We start from the raw sequence: 13,083 nt of genomic DNA, 5'->3' as shown, positions 1-13,083 counted from the left end.
ACAAGCAAAAGATCACAGAATCATTAAATGGTCTGGGTTGGAAGGGACCATAAAGATCATCTCATTCCAACCCCCCTGCCATGGGCAGGACTTTTCACTAGACCAGGTTGTTCAGAACCACATCCAACCTGGCCTTGAACACTTCCAGGGATGGGACATCCACAATTTCTCTGGGCAACCTGTGCCAGTGTCCCACCACCCTCACAGTAAAGAATTTCTTCCTCATTTAACCTACTATTATTAACAGCATTGGAAAGACCCTATCCATAGTGTGGAAAGGTGACCAACTTAGCAGCTTTCTGATGTCAGCCAACTCACAGAGGCTGTTAGTGGATGAATGTTTCATGAGAATTCTTTTCAGTAGAAGTGAAAAGAGGATGGAAGAGAACAGCTCATGAGTTTTACGCTGGAGTCTGATAACTTTGCTTACAACTAGCTATGGGATTCAATGACAGAGCAAGTCCTAAGGGCTAACTGAAGAGTATATCCTTTAGGATTATGGAGTCTCGTCCTTCTTTCACATTATATTCTATCCATTAATTAATTCATTAATAAAGTTACAGCAAATTTGTAGTATATTTGTCAGAATTTGTAGTATACGCATATCTATAATAGTGTATGTACCCATTCTTACCTCTGGTTTTCAAAAAAGTATTAGCATTGACAAAACCAATCAGTCCAAACCAGCAATAGGGATCTGAGTAAGTGGATTTCAGTACACTGACTATTAACACAATTTCTTTCTGATTTTAATGCAGGCTATACCTCAAAGGTCCACTTGTTCAATAGCACAATCAAAATTATTTCATGAGCACATGAGCTCAGCAGGTTCAACATCTCATAAATCAGGAACTCTTTAAATCATTTGGAAGAAGCCGTCTTCAAAGTCAAGTCACACTTAAGGTGACTGGCAAGTTGTGACTTTAGTCACAATTTAAGTAAAGATAGGCTCTGTAAAATTAACAATCTCCTTGAATCTACTTACTTAAATATAACAACTACAATATAATAATTACATGTAAATTATCAGTCACAACTATCTCTGGTATATTGCCTGAGATTACTGAAGTTCTTAAGTCAACAAATCCAGAATTAGTAGGTAAATCTTTACTTGTTAAATGTGGCATCATTGTCCAGCATTATTTTTAGATACAATCTCAATTTTCCAGTCTCCATCAGTTAGTCACATTAATTTTATTATAAATTACACAATGTGTTCTCTCACACTGAAATACATAAAGGTAACTTAAGTATATCTCATCCTGCCAGTCCTATGCTCATAGAAACAATTACTTCTAGTTGAGAATTGATGGCTTCCTCACTTCAACCGGCATCTACAGCATAGTTGGCAATAACTAGATCATTTATTAAAATAAAACAAAAATAAAAGCATGAGTCTCAATTAGTCAAAATGACTGCGCTATATTAGTGACAAGTACTCTATTTTAGTCTGGATGAGGTATTATGCAGCAGTTTATATTGCTATTGCCAGTGTGACTAACTACAGTGGATAAAAATATTTGCCATCTTCAAGGTCATTAATCTGGCAGCTTTCCAACATACTACATTTTAAAAGTAGGAAATGACAGCTTTGTAACTTCTCTGTCCAACCTCCACTGGCTTGGGAGGCTCACACAGCTCTGCCAGTTCAGGTTTCCCAAGTTACCAACCTGATGCAAAGTTCTCTGCAGAAGAATTTTGCAAGAACACAAGTCCTGTGATATTCTCACACTAGACCACCAAAGTGAAAGTCAACATTTATTTAACTTAAATTTAGTGCTCAGAACTAGACTTCCAGTCACTACATATCTCCAGATGTGAGGGTGACTGTTAAAGGTACACTACACACATAAGTGTATCATCATATGCTACAAATGAATTATGCCAAAACAAAAGAAGCTGGAAGTACATACGACATTGAAAATACAGTCAGGAGGGCCATTTGTTTGCAAAACAAGAAGCTATGAACATAGCAGAAAGACCCTGCATGTTATCTCCAGTTCTGTCTGCCAAATCTTGCTGCTTCTTGGTAAGGCAAAATGGAAAGGGAAGAGTAAACAGTGGTAAACATAAGATATGCACGGAAATCTAATGGGATCCTTCAAAACTACATGCCAGTTTGTATCCAAAAAATACCATAAAAGGCCCACGATGAACAGTCCACTTACTAAAGACAATATATGAATATGGGAGGGAAAATCAGCTTCCAGGCGACAGAGTAATACAGTGATGATCAGGTTATCATAATGTCCTAATGTGGGTGAACCTCTTGAGGGTCCTGCTCAAAGTCTAGTGAAATCAACAAAAGACATATTGATTTCAAGTTATGGCTCAGACCCTGATTTCATAAGCAACATGCTGTCAAATATCTTTAATCCAGATAGCTACACTCAAAGTAAATCTTTGCAAAAAATATTCTTCTGTGCTGATTGGTATATTTACTTTTCACAAAAATGCAGAATCTTTCCCTAAAGCAGTTACAAGTGACTGTCTCTTTCCAGATGGTCAGTCTGCACCCATTTGTGCTCTCTTACATTTGTCTTTTTCCAAATACTTACCAGAACCTGTTGACTGTGAGAAAACCATTTGAATGCCAAGGCCAATATTTTGTCATAATCCAACATACAGCCTAATCATAAAATATAGTGCTTCTAAAAATCTCACATATTTTACAGCTGACGACATGTTTAAACATTTCTTAATTTAATCTTACATATATCTGACTTTATTGAGAGACGTAAAAGTTAAAAAAATACATTAAAAGGCTGCAAGTGTTGGGTTCACTTACTAAAGGAAATACATGAAAGAGGTAGACGATTCAGAAACACCATAGATGTTCCCATTACAATAAAATCTAATTAATCATACAGCTGTTGGGTAGGGTATTCAACTGCACCACAGAGTTGGGTGTTTTATTCTGCAATAGTACTACCTGAAGCTAAGTAGTCATTTTGGAAAACCAGAGAACTATAAACTGATTTAATATGGTCCAGTTTCTTACTAACTGAAAGTTCCCAACCAGAAGGCATCTGCTTTACAATGATCTTTAGAAGTCTCAGGTGTTAGAAATACAACCATTAAGTTACAGACAAGATTAACATGGTAAAGAGTTGTTCCCCCTCACCCCATTCTTTTTAAGCTAAATTCACTTGTGCTCAGTTTAATGCCCCAAAAAATTGTCAAGGGGGCTTCAGGGGCAGCAAGCATAGCATTCAAGCACATGGGAAATGCGATTCCAGGAACAAATAAGAATTGAAAGACAGCAATGAAACTGGCCACTTGCCCAGCACTGTTATTTATCTAGTGCAGTGAAATTGTTATGCTTCTCATAAGCCTATGCCTTGCCATCTAAAACAGTGTCTGAAATGCTCTATCAAAAATACACAGCAACTCTCACAGACTTCACATCACCGCATCCTGAACTGACTGCTTAGAAGTATTCCCAAATGTCCAGTAAGTTTGGGTTGTACATGACTTAAAGACTGTTGTCTGCTGAATCATTCTTGATTACACCTGTGAGAGGATACAGCGGTTATCTTACTAAACAAGGGATTTTGGCTGGTTCCTTTTATGATGATTTAAGACAAAGTGCTGCTGTACTGGTTTCTGCAGTCTGCTGTACAATTGAGATTGTCAAGACAGTATAAGATGCTGAAAAAGTTGTATAGATTTTGGTCAAACACCAGTTTCTGAGAGACACAGTTTTACAGTACTGTACTTTCTGTATTTCCGAGGATGCCTGCTCATAATATTAGAAAATCTGAAGTGTGATGATGTTAGTCATGACTGTTTCTTTAGGCATTTGGCAAAATACACAGACGTATAACAGCTATTTTTGACATTATTGAATGTTTACATATATACAATCTGTATACTGAGATTATAAACATGTAAGGTAAAAAAAAAAAAGAGATATAATCTTTGTTTGCGGTTTGTGTCAAATAGTTGCCTTTCAAAGCTTGAAATCCTGTCACAAAAAAAAAATTCTATATTTCTTACTCCTGCATGCTAGTCTCTATAGAGTATGTTGTTTTTCCCGTACATGTGGAAAGTAAAGAACACAAGGTTCATGCATACAGCGTACAAGTTTACATCAGCTGGGCTCTCCGTGAGGCACATTCCCAGTTCCACTCTGGTCTGACTCAGGACTGCAGTAAACCAGAGAAAAACTTCTCTTACACAGGACTGGCAAATGGACTGCAGTTGGGATTCTAGGTCACCATTCAGAACAGCCTTGTCACATCTGAGCTAATTATTCTCTGTCAAATTCTATTATTTTGTTTGTTCATCAAATCCATAAAATACAAGTCAACAAAAAAGAAAGAAAGAAAGAAAGAAAGAAAGAAAGAAAGAAAGAAAGAAAGAAAGAAAGAAAGAAAGAAAAGAATGTTTTTTTCCTTTCCACATGACAGGAGGTTATCACTGTGATATCACAGGCATCTCTGTTGATCTTTCGAATTGTCTGAAGAGCAGATGAATGTGCAGTAACTCAGTGATGCTGAGTTTCTATAAAATCCAAAGTAAACAGTTCTGATGTGACCCCAGGAAAACACTGCAGCTAGATGGATGTCTCCCATAGCTGGAGAGGGGAAAAATAAACACAAACACACATTGAAGATAAAACAGGATAAAGACAGATAAAACAGGCTGTGACCCAAACAGTGCAAGGAGCTTGTTTGGGGAACTGCATCTACATCACTTGGGTCACCAATCTCCTCCCAGCCTCTGGTGGGTATGTGTTCACCAAGTGAGCAGACAGTCTTGAGCATTTCAGCATGACTTGCAGTCAGCATAGTAAATGCCCATGGCTGGGACTTCAGTTTTCTTTTTTGAAAGAGAAATGTCAGTGTAGCATCAAACTCGTACTAGACAGCTTTTACCTCAGAGTTACGCTAATATTACTGGAGAGATAACTTCCCATTTTCATCTGCCTAACTCTGCTCAGAGCAACATGACTTCCTGCTGTGGGTTTGAGCTGCTGCCAAAGCAGCTCCAGGGCTGAGACACATCAGTACAGCCCAGGCTCCAAGCTGCCTTGGGAGACCCTGTGCTGCACCTCACACAATCTTCTGCCCCAAGCAGCACTGGAGGAGCAGCTTGCAGGTTCCCTCAGCAGCACTCCATTCCTTTTTTCTTCAAAAAAAAGGACAGAGAACAGCGATGAGAATCTCATCAACATCAGCAACGTGAACCAAGGGTATTGCAAGTAAAGCTCCTAAAGCAAGTTTCAGGACTTTTTTGCTTATTCAAATATCTGCTATGTCTGAATTGACACAAAGGAAATAAAAGCCTTTTGGAGCAACTGGAAATCTCTCCTTATGAGGTGTTACTATCCACCACGCATTCCAGCAGCTCCTGGTCATTCTAGGGGGACCAGGGTGGGCTCAGGTCACACAGCAGTGAAGTCCCTCCAGGCCTGCAACTGCTCCACATGCTCCATCATTGGAAATTTTTACATTTCCATAAAGCTGGAAAGCAACTATCCCCATAGCCTGAATGAGAGCTTCTGGGAGAAGGGGTAAGAAAGGAGAGCCAAACACACCGCTTGCTCCAGGGCTGCCTGTACTCTGCAGCCCAAAGGCGCCTGTCCAGGGCATATTTTCAGCTTGAAATAAGAAAAGTAGTGAAATCTGGGCTTCAGGGCAGCTTTAAGAGCAACCTGAAAAGCTGCCTGTAAACACAGCTGTCAAGGCCTTCATCGCTGCCAGAGGCTCAGCAGCTTCAGAACCTCAGGGTGCAAAGGAAATGCCACTCCAGCTCTCCTTGTTGGTCAGAGGTGTTAATCTGCCACAGTTTCCTTTTGAAAAACTATCAGTAAATCAAGTTACTGGTGAAATGCAGAGAGGAGAGGGACACATACCCTGGCACTTTGCCTGTTGACTTTTTTCTCTTCATCCGGAAGTGGTGGCATCGGGTAAGGGTATTTTCTGCTGGAAGCAATAGATCCAGTGGATGAAGATGGAGACTTTGCAGGAGACAGTGTCCTGAGATGTTGAAACACATAAAATAAATGTGACGTCTTTACATTCTAGCACTGCAACAGCAACTGCCATTACTCTGAAGCTTGGTTCAGAGCCAAGAATATAGCTTATTATTAGCTCAATATCAGGGGGATAAAATTGCTTGATCAATAGTCTTATAATTTCATTATATGAATAAAGGTATTTAGAGATTTCAGGAACACTGGAAGAAAAAAATTTGCTACTTCTTATTAGAATTGTATAACAAAAAATATTGCTTAAACTGTTTTATATGGTACTGTAATCATTATAAAATTATTAAAAACCAAATCTGCAATTTAATAAATACAGAACTAAAAGATAAACATGGCACTATAAAGCCTAAATAGAAACAGTAATTGTATAAATACAAGCTGAACAAATGTCTTCTCCCAGTGAATAAATGGCAATTATGTGTCTTTATGCATCTCTTACACATCTCCTAAATTGATACAAACATAACAAATAAATCTATTATTTTTGTAACATTAATTTACACAAATGCATGCATTTGGAGGCCAAACTGTTAGTTGTGAAGTAACAAAGGCATATACAAAGTGCTAATAACAAATTGTTATACATGCAAGCATCATACAGTGCATATTGTTCCAGCCAAAGAAAGAGTCTGATGAGAATATACAAAAATGGACTGATTAGTCAATGGCAATCAGCATTTCTGTACAAGGTGAGTAGAGTAAGCAGGAGCAAGTAAATGTTTGTATCACATGAAAGGCATTCTTTTCATGTCAATAAGGCAACAGCACATTATTGACTGAAATTTTATACCCAAGAAAAACTCTTATGCTTCTGTTTTGAGATTCTGCACTTTTCCCACTTGAGAGGTTCCTATTAGGCTCTAAATCTGGGCAGAGTAAAATGAAAAAAGGCCTCAAAGTAGAAAAATTGAGCTATCCTGGCCCCCTTGTTCTCTTGTGTACACCAAGGACATTCACACAGGAGGCCTCTTAATACTGTAGGCACATCACTCAGCCCTCCCTGAGCACTGCTATCTAGTATCTTCTGAGTTAATGTGTCCCTGAGGATGGAAAGTTTCCATAATAATAAGTGAAATTTATTTACCTTTAAATAATTGTCCTCTTATTTTGGACTATTGTATCATTTTGTTGTGTCTGTAGCTCCCTACAATAGAAGATTCTCTTGCCTCCCATACAAACAATGACTGATGGTAGCCACAAGCAACAAAGTGTCAATGGAAATTATATGATGAGAGCTCTCCACTCTGGCTCATGATCCTCTAATGCCTCATGTGGTAGCCTCTAAGTTCAACAGCACTTAAGAGATTTGCATTGGTACAATTATCCAAACATGGAACCATACATCTTCAGTACCTGCACATTGATCACCCATTAAGATGAACTGGACATACACCAATGTTTTCAGGAAGAAAAATCCTGAAACAGTTACTGCAGTATAAAACAAGGTTTCTGTATGTCCGACATCATGGACCTGGGCACCAAACTGTGCATGCAAGAAAACAGGATCATTTAAAAAAAAATTCTAGGGAAAGGTTGTCAACAGTGCCCTGCTGTTCGCTATCCATACAAGTCCTCTCATCTCTACCCCCACTTAGACTATCACTAATAAACTATTTGTGGATCTAGAATGAAGAATATAAGGAAAAGAGGGAGGGGGGAAAAATAAGGAGAGCAGATTTTACATATTATTAGTAATCCAATTATTTACAAATTTTACCCCATTGCTGCAGTAGAATTTTAAATTTTCATTTTAAAATTTGCAACAGTGCACTTGGAGATTAGAAACAAGGAGCTGGGCTAGTGGAATCTGACTTGGCAAGCCCTATCAGAAAGTAATTTAAAATGTAGCACAGCCAGGGGGGTGGCACAGAATGAAGGCATCTCCCATCTCTTTCACCGCACCAGGCGCAACAATTCCAACACACCACAGGCTCTTCACATTTTAGATATTCTAAGAGAAGGCCACAGTGAGAGGAAAAGCCACAGTCAATCTTCCTGTCCATCCATCTGAGCAGGGGATCCTGGAAGGAGTAATAATCCCCCAAAGGATAGGGCATCTCGTATATTTTCCCTGCACAAGCAGGTCCTCTGACCAGGATCCCCAGCTGAGCCTTTCAGCCAGGAAGCTTTGCACCATAACTCAAACACAATGCTGCCAAGCCTCCAGTGTAGCTGCCTACATATTCTTCTTCTCCACCCCCCTTCGCTCACCTGCAGTTTGCACATCTAACTGATGTGAGCTTTGCTGCCCAGCTGCAACACTACAGCCAACACATCAAGAATGCAGTTGCACACTTACAGAAACGACCTTGCCCTCCCCTCACAGGGCCTCACCACTTATTTTTGTTATAGAGTTATGTGCTGATTTTTGTCATCTTTAGTGCCAGCTACTGAGACTGTGAGCACACACGACTCAGCATATGCTCACAGATCTTACAGTGCATCTTCTGTGATAAACAACATTGTTTGAGGTGGTTTTGATGACCTTTCAGGTTGTGCCCTGCAATTGTGTATGTGCTGTGTATCCCAGATTTACGTATACTTTAAATGAGAAAGGTCATGTCTGGCTCTTTCTCATTTACAGGATGGAGAGACAGCATTCAGGGACACTTGCAGGTAATGCTGGGGTTAAAGGTAGGAAAACTTGGCAGTTTTGGTCAAGGGTGGGATCCACTTAGCTTTCACTGGGGTTTCGGTTCTCCTGCAATCAAATCCATTAGCTTTCATGCCAAATGTTGCTTCCAGCTGAAACTTACACAAGAAACCAGTACACACCACAACAGAGATTCAGAGGTTTTACTGCCAACCCTAAATGAAGCCATGCACCTCACTGCAAAAATTCTAATTTTTGACCAGAAAGCAAGATAGAGTGGCCATTTTGTGTCTTTCTGTCCTGAAAGCTGAAACTAAGAGTGTGTGGAGACCATTCTGTGATTCACAACAAACACTGTGGCAGCAAGAAGACATCTGGAAGCAGTCCCTGCAGCGGCCTCTTGTCCCTAAACAGCAAATGTTGAAACAGTGTAAAATGTGTCACCTGATCACACAACTAAACATCTTGCAATTTTGAGTGTCATTTTAGCTGAACTCAACGCAGGTGGTCCTGACAGATCTGAGCTGTTCATGAACTGTGAGTGATTCTCTTTTGCAGACTGAAATAATGTAATGAAATTCAATTAACATTCAACCTGGTGAAAACATTGCAAGCCCAAATATAGACTCTATCAGCCTAATCTGACCTTTGCTGCTGTGGATTCAGCTCTTTGTATGACATCATCAGACTAGATCCTACAAAAGGAAGTTAGGATCTTCTAAAAACACTGGTGTGGCTAAACATCTTAAGGTAAGTTCCTTTTTAAAGCTGCAGATGTGCACGCATGTCCTCAGAAAGAGCAGCAGCAGAGGGGAGAGGAGGCTCATGGAGGGGCTGCAGAAGAGACAATGCTTATGGTTTGAGCTGTCACTTGGAGAAGTGAACTATGCCTCAGAATCAGGCACTCACATGCTTCAATGAACTCTTCTCCCTAACTCTTGAAACAAAATCCTGATCCTACTGACATCAGTAGGCATTTTTTTTTCATTTCCTGCCAACAATAGCAGTATTTTGTAATAGGGAAAAGTCTTGTTTGTTTTTTACTTTAAGCACAGTCTAGAGCTGCCTCAACAAGAGCAGCTTGCCAAGGGCTGGTTATGGCTCTGGCCTCAGCTGGATGCTCACAAAAGAAGCTTATGGAGATGGTCAGCTGAAGACAAACTGAGAAAAAAATCAAGGCCACAAAAGCACATTGGAAATAGGAGGGAAATGACAGCCTACTGTCTCCTCCTTCGATGCCCTTTTGATATGGGACAGCCATTTTCCTTCTGGTTATGTGCTCTGCTGGAAATAGGAGGGAAATGACAGCCTGCTGTCTCCTCCTTCCATGCCCCTTCTCGATGCCCTTTTGATATGGGACAGCCATTTTCCTTCTGGTTATGTGCTCTGGGTCTCCATCTAAAAAAACCCTTTGTTTGCAAACCACTTTTGTGTTTAAACAACTCATAAAATATGACTTATTGTAAACACTTGCATTAAATCAAATGTAGGTGGCTCAACGCTTTAGAAGGTGCCTTCTAGTCTTTTTATTTATAATTATCAACAGACATGCCATGTTTGGGGTTTCTGGCATTTTGTTTTCTGATTCAGTCATGGCTCCATCAAGTCTTTTAGATTCAATGAGAATTCTGAGTAATCCTTAACTATATTCCAGAAGGTCAGCCTGTGTAGTGGATATTGTAATAGGCAGTAACAATAATAAGCAGTACTAGTACATTCATAAAATAATGTCCCTTACAGCAAAGCTAAAATCAGGGTAAGGCTTACTGCCTGATTTTATTGCTGAGGTTATGTGGTTGTAGCCTGACACAAAAAATTAAAATCAAGACTAGACTTTAAGCAGGAAAATGAGAGTTTTCTTCACAGATCTTATTTTCTTGCAGATGGGAATCCCACACTAGGGAGTTTCTGGTGCCAGAGACACCATCTACTATTATTACTATCATTATAAAAAGTAATTATATAGAAATACCCATCAGACTTGTAGACTAGAAAAAAAAATTACTAGGAAATCAGGTGTTAGAGAGACAAATTATGATTTGCACAGGGTATTTTAAGTAGATGGAGAAAATCTTGGTGATGACTAATATCCCTATTTTCTGAAAATCTGCAATTTTCCTAGAAAGTGTTTTGTCATTTTTCCTTATTCTATTTCAACTTTTCCTACAACACCACCAGTCATCAGGATTTTATTCCTAAAACTACAGGGAAACAAGCAAAACAGCAGTACACATTTAAAAGAACAGAGAAGGCAAAGATGATTAGCGACATGAATACTACTCAGCTAAATATCTGGTGTAAACATCTTATTCTGGGACTCTGACTCATAAAATATAATACCAGCAGGACAGTCTGAATTCAGCCTGATGTTCTAGTTTATCAACTAACATCTGTTTCACTCTGTTTGTGAATCAATTCACAGGCCCAGGCTCACAACCCAGCCACAAGATGTTCTGACACACCATTCTTAACAGTCTTTTCCTGTCCATGCTAACATTAAGCAAAATTTCACCTGATTTTTGTGGAGAAACTAGTAGTTCAACCTCTTGTAAACCCATGGCAACTCATCTCAGGAGATCTGATCTTTTGCCTTCCATAATGTATCTGCAGAATACTTCCCCATTATTATCTCATTTAATTAGGACAATACAGATTTCTAAATTTATTCTAGTTGCTCTCTGATTTCTAAGGGTAACTGCTGTAGGCAGTGATTAGTAAGCTTCTGTGGTGCAAAAAATTTGATTTATGTTTCATCTCTGCTGATACATAGCCTTTAAAACTCACATGGGTCAGCTTAATTCTCATCTATATGCCAAAAATGCTTGGTTTATCTCAAATACAATTAGAAATGTGACTCATTCAGTGTAACAGTTGAATACCCTCAGGGACAGGGCACACTCCCATCAATTTAATCTAGTTACTAAATAAAAATATACTGATACTAAAAAAATGAAAATCAAATTATGAGTATGCAAACAGATTTTAACTTTGTTTAACTAAACCATTTAAAGTAACTGGTGTTAAAATAGCACTATCTTCATATTCCACCAATGTGCTTCTTCATGGCTACCACAGGGCTTCTGATACAAAAAACCTGAAAGACAGCTGTGGGGTTATGTTATGGTGGGCAGCTCTTGACCTTGCCTGAACAATAAAGGTCAAGAGGCTATTTTTAGAAAAGGTTTTGGTAATAAAACACACCTCACCTCCTGTGTGAGTTTGCCTAATTTCAGCTTCCAGTTACCTTTGGTCATTATCAGTCTTAGTTTGCAAATCTAAAGGAACCTCCCACACACAGAGATTTTGCTCCATATGCAGTGATGCGGACTTCATGGTCAGGTAAGTGTTCAGCTGCTCCCTTAAACTGAACAGCCTGAGGCTCTCCAGCCCTTTCTATGTTTTTTTTTCGGGGCTTAGATCTCCCCAGTCCTAGAACACGCTTGCTGAACTGCAAACACCAGACCTGGACCCTGTATCCCAGTGCTGAAATAACCAGACTCACAATACTCCCTGCCGGAATGTCCAGGTACCAAGAGACTTGTCTGATACCGACTGGCACAATCCAAACAACCTCCTGTAAGCCCTGCATTCTTGCACTGGGGATCTCTTATCCCTTTGCAGGACTGAGATCAGGGCTGACAAGCCAAAGTTGACTCATTTTTCCTATTTGTTCACTGGAAACCTTTCCTGCAGCTTACTCCATCTGTGATTTATGAGGTGTTGAAAACTGACAGAAATGTTTTCTAAAAGTAACAATGTTATGGTGTTTTAAGACTTCAGGACATTTTTAGTTCTAAAAATGACAAAATTCCTACCCTGCCATTTAATGTCTGCCAGTGTTACTATTGGAATAAAAGTATTTCATTAGTACCCTGTGATAAAACTCCCATCACATTTTTTTTTTCTGAAATGCACACTCTACACATTTAGTGTATGTTTCTGCCCTGTTGCACTATTATTAGGTCTATTTGTGTGGCAAAATTATTAAGATTCTATTTACTTGTTCTTACCATCCTTCACTGTTTTGGCTGAAGATTTTGCTTATTCTTTTGATCTGTGTTTCTGTAACTATCTTCATTTTTGATATGTCATCTTACATGTGTCAGCTTCCTGGATTTTGTTCTTGCTTTTTGTTATTTGTCATAAATTGGCTTCCATTCTCTCCTGTGCTGGGCCATTTTTTCAGCTGATGCTCAGCTGTGGGACTGTGTCTTTTGGGAATATACTGCAACATTCTCAGTCTCTTGATTCATGTCCAACAGGGGCCCAGGCTCATGTATGCTTTTTCTCTGTAACTTGGAATGTATCAGACAATGCACACTTTTCCCTTTCAAAAACAACTTATATTTTTGGTTGAACCCTACCTCACTTGTAACAGATTAATTAGCAGTTTGACAATTAGAGCACAGAGTATATTCTCATAAATTTAGTTTTCCAATTACAATATATAAATTATTTTGTTGCAGGCTGAGGGTAAAATGCCACTACTTTTTAA

General features: G+C 39.1%; 1 protein-coding gene across 1 annotated transcript in view; it reads right to left on the bottom strand.

The window, feature by feature from the left end:
• Positions 1-162: 162 nt before the first annotated feature.
• Positions 163-13,083, bottom strand: part of ADAM22 (ADAM metallopeptidase domain 22) — a 128,813-nt gene continuing 115,892 nt past the window's right edge. The window contains exons 30-31 of the mRNA XM_041466624.1: positions 5,861-5,984; positions 163-4,579 (exon numbers count right to left, since the gene is read on the bottom strand). Coding sequence (XP_041322558.1) covers positions 4,559-4,579; positions 5,861-5,984 — 145 coding nt within the window. The 3' untranslated portion in view covers positions 163-4,558. The remainder of the gene's footprint in view (positions 4,580-5,860; positions 5,985-13,083) is intronic.

This window comes from Pyrgilauda ruficollis, unplaced genomic scaffold (assembly GCF_017590135.1).
Source record: "Pyrgilauda ruficollis isolate IOZ18807 unplaced genomic scaffold, ASM1759013v1 scaffold2, whole genome shotgun sequence".
Lineage (NCBI taxonomy): Eukaryota > Metazoa > Chordata > Aves > Passeriformes > Passeridae > Pyrgilauda > Pyrgilauda ruficollis.
The sequence above is the reverse complement of the archived record's forward strand: the minus strand, read 5'-3'. Positions and strand labels throughout refer to the sequence as shown.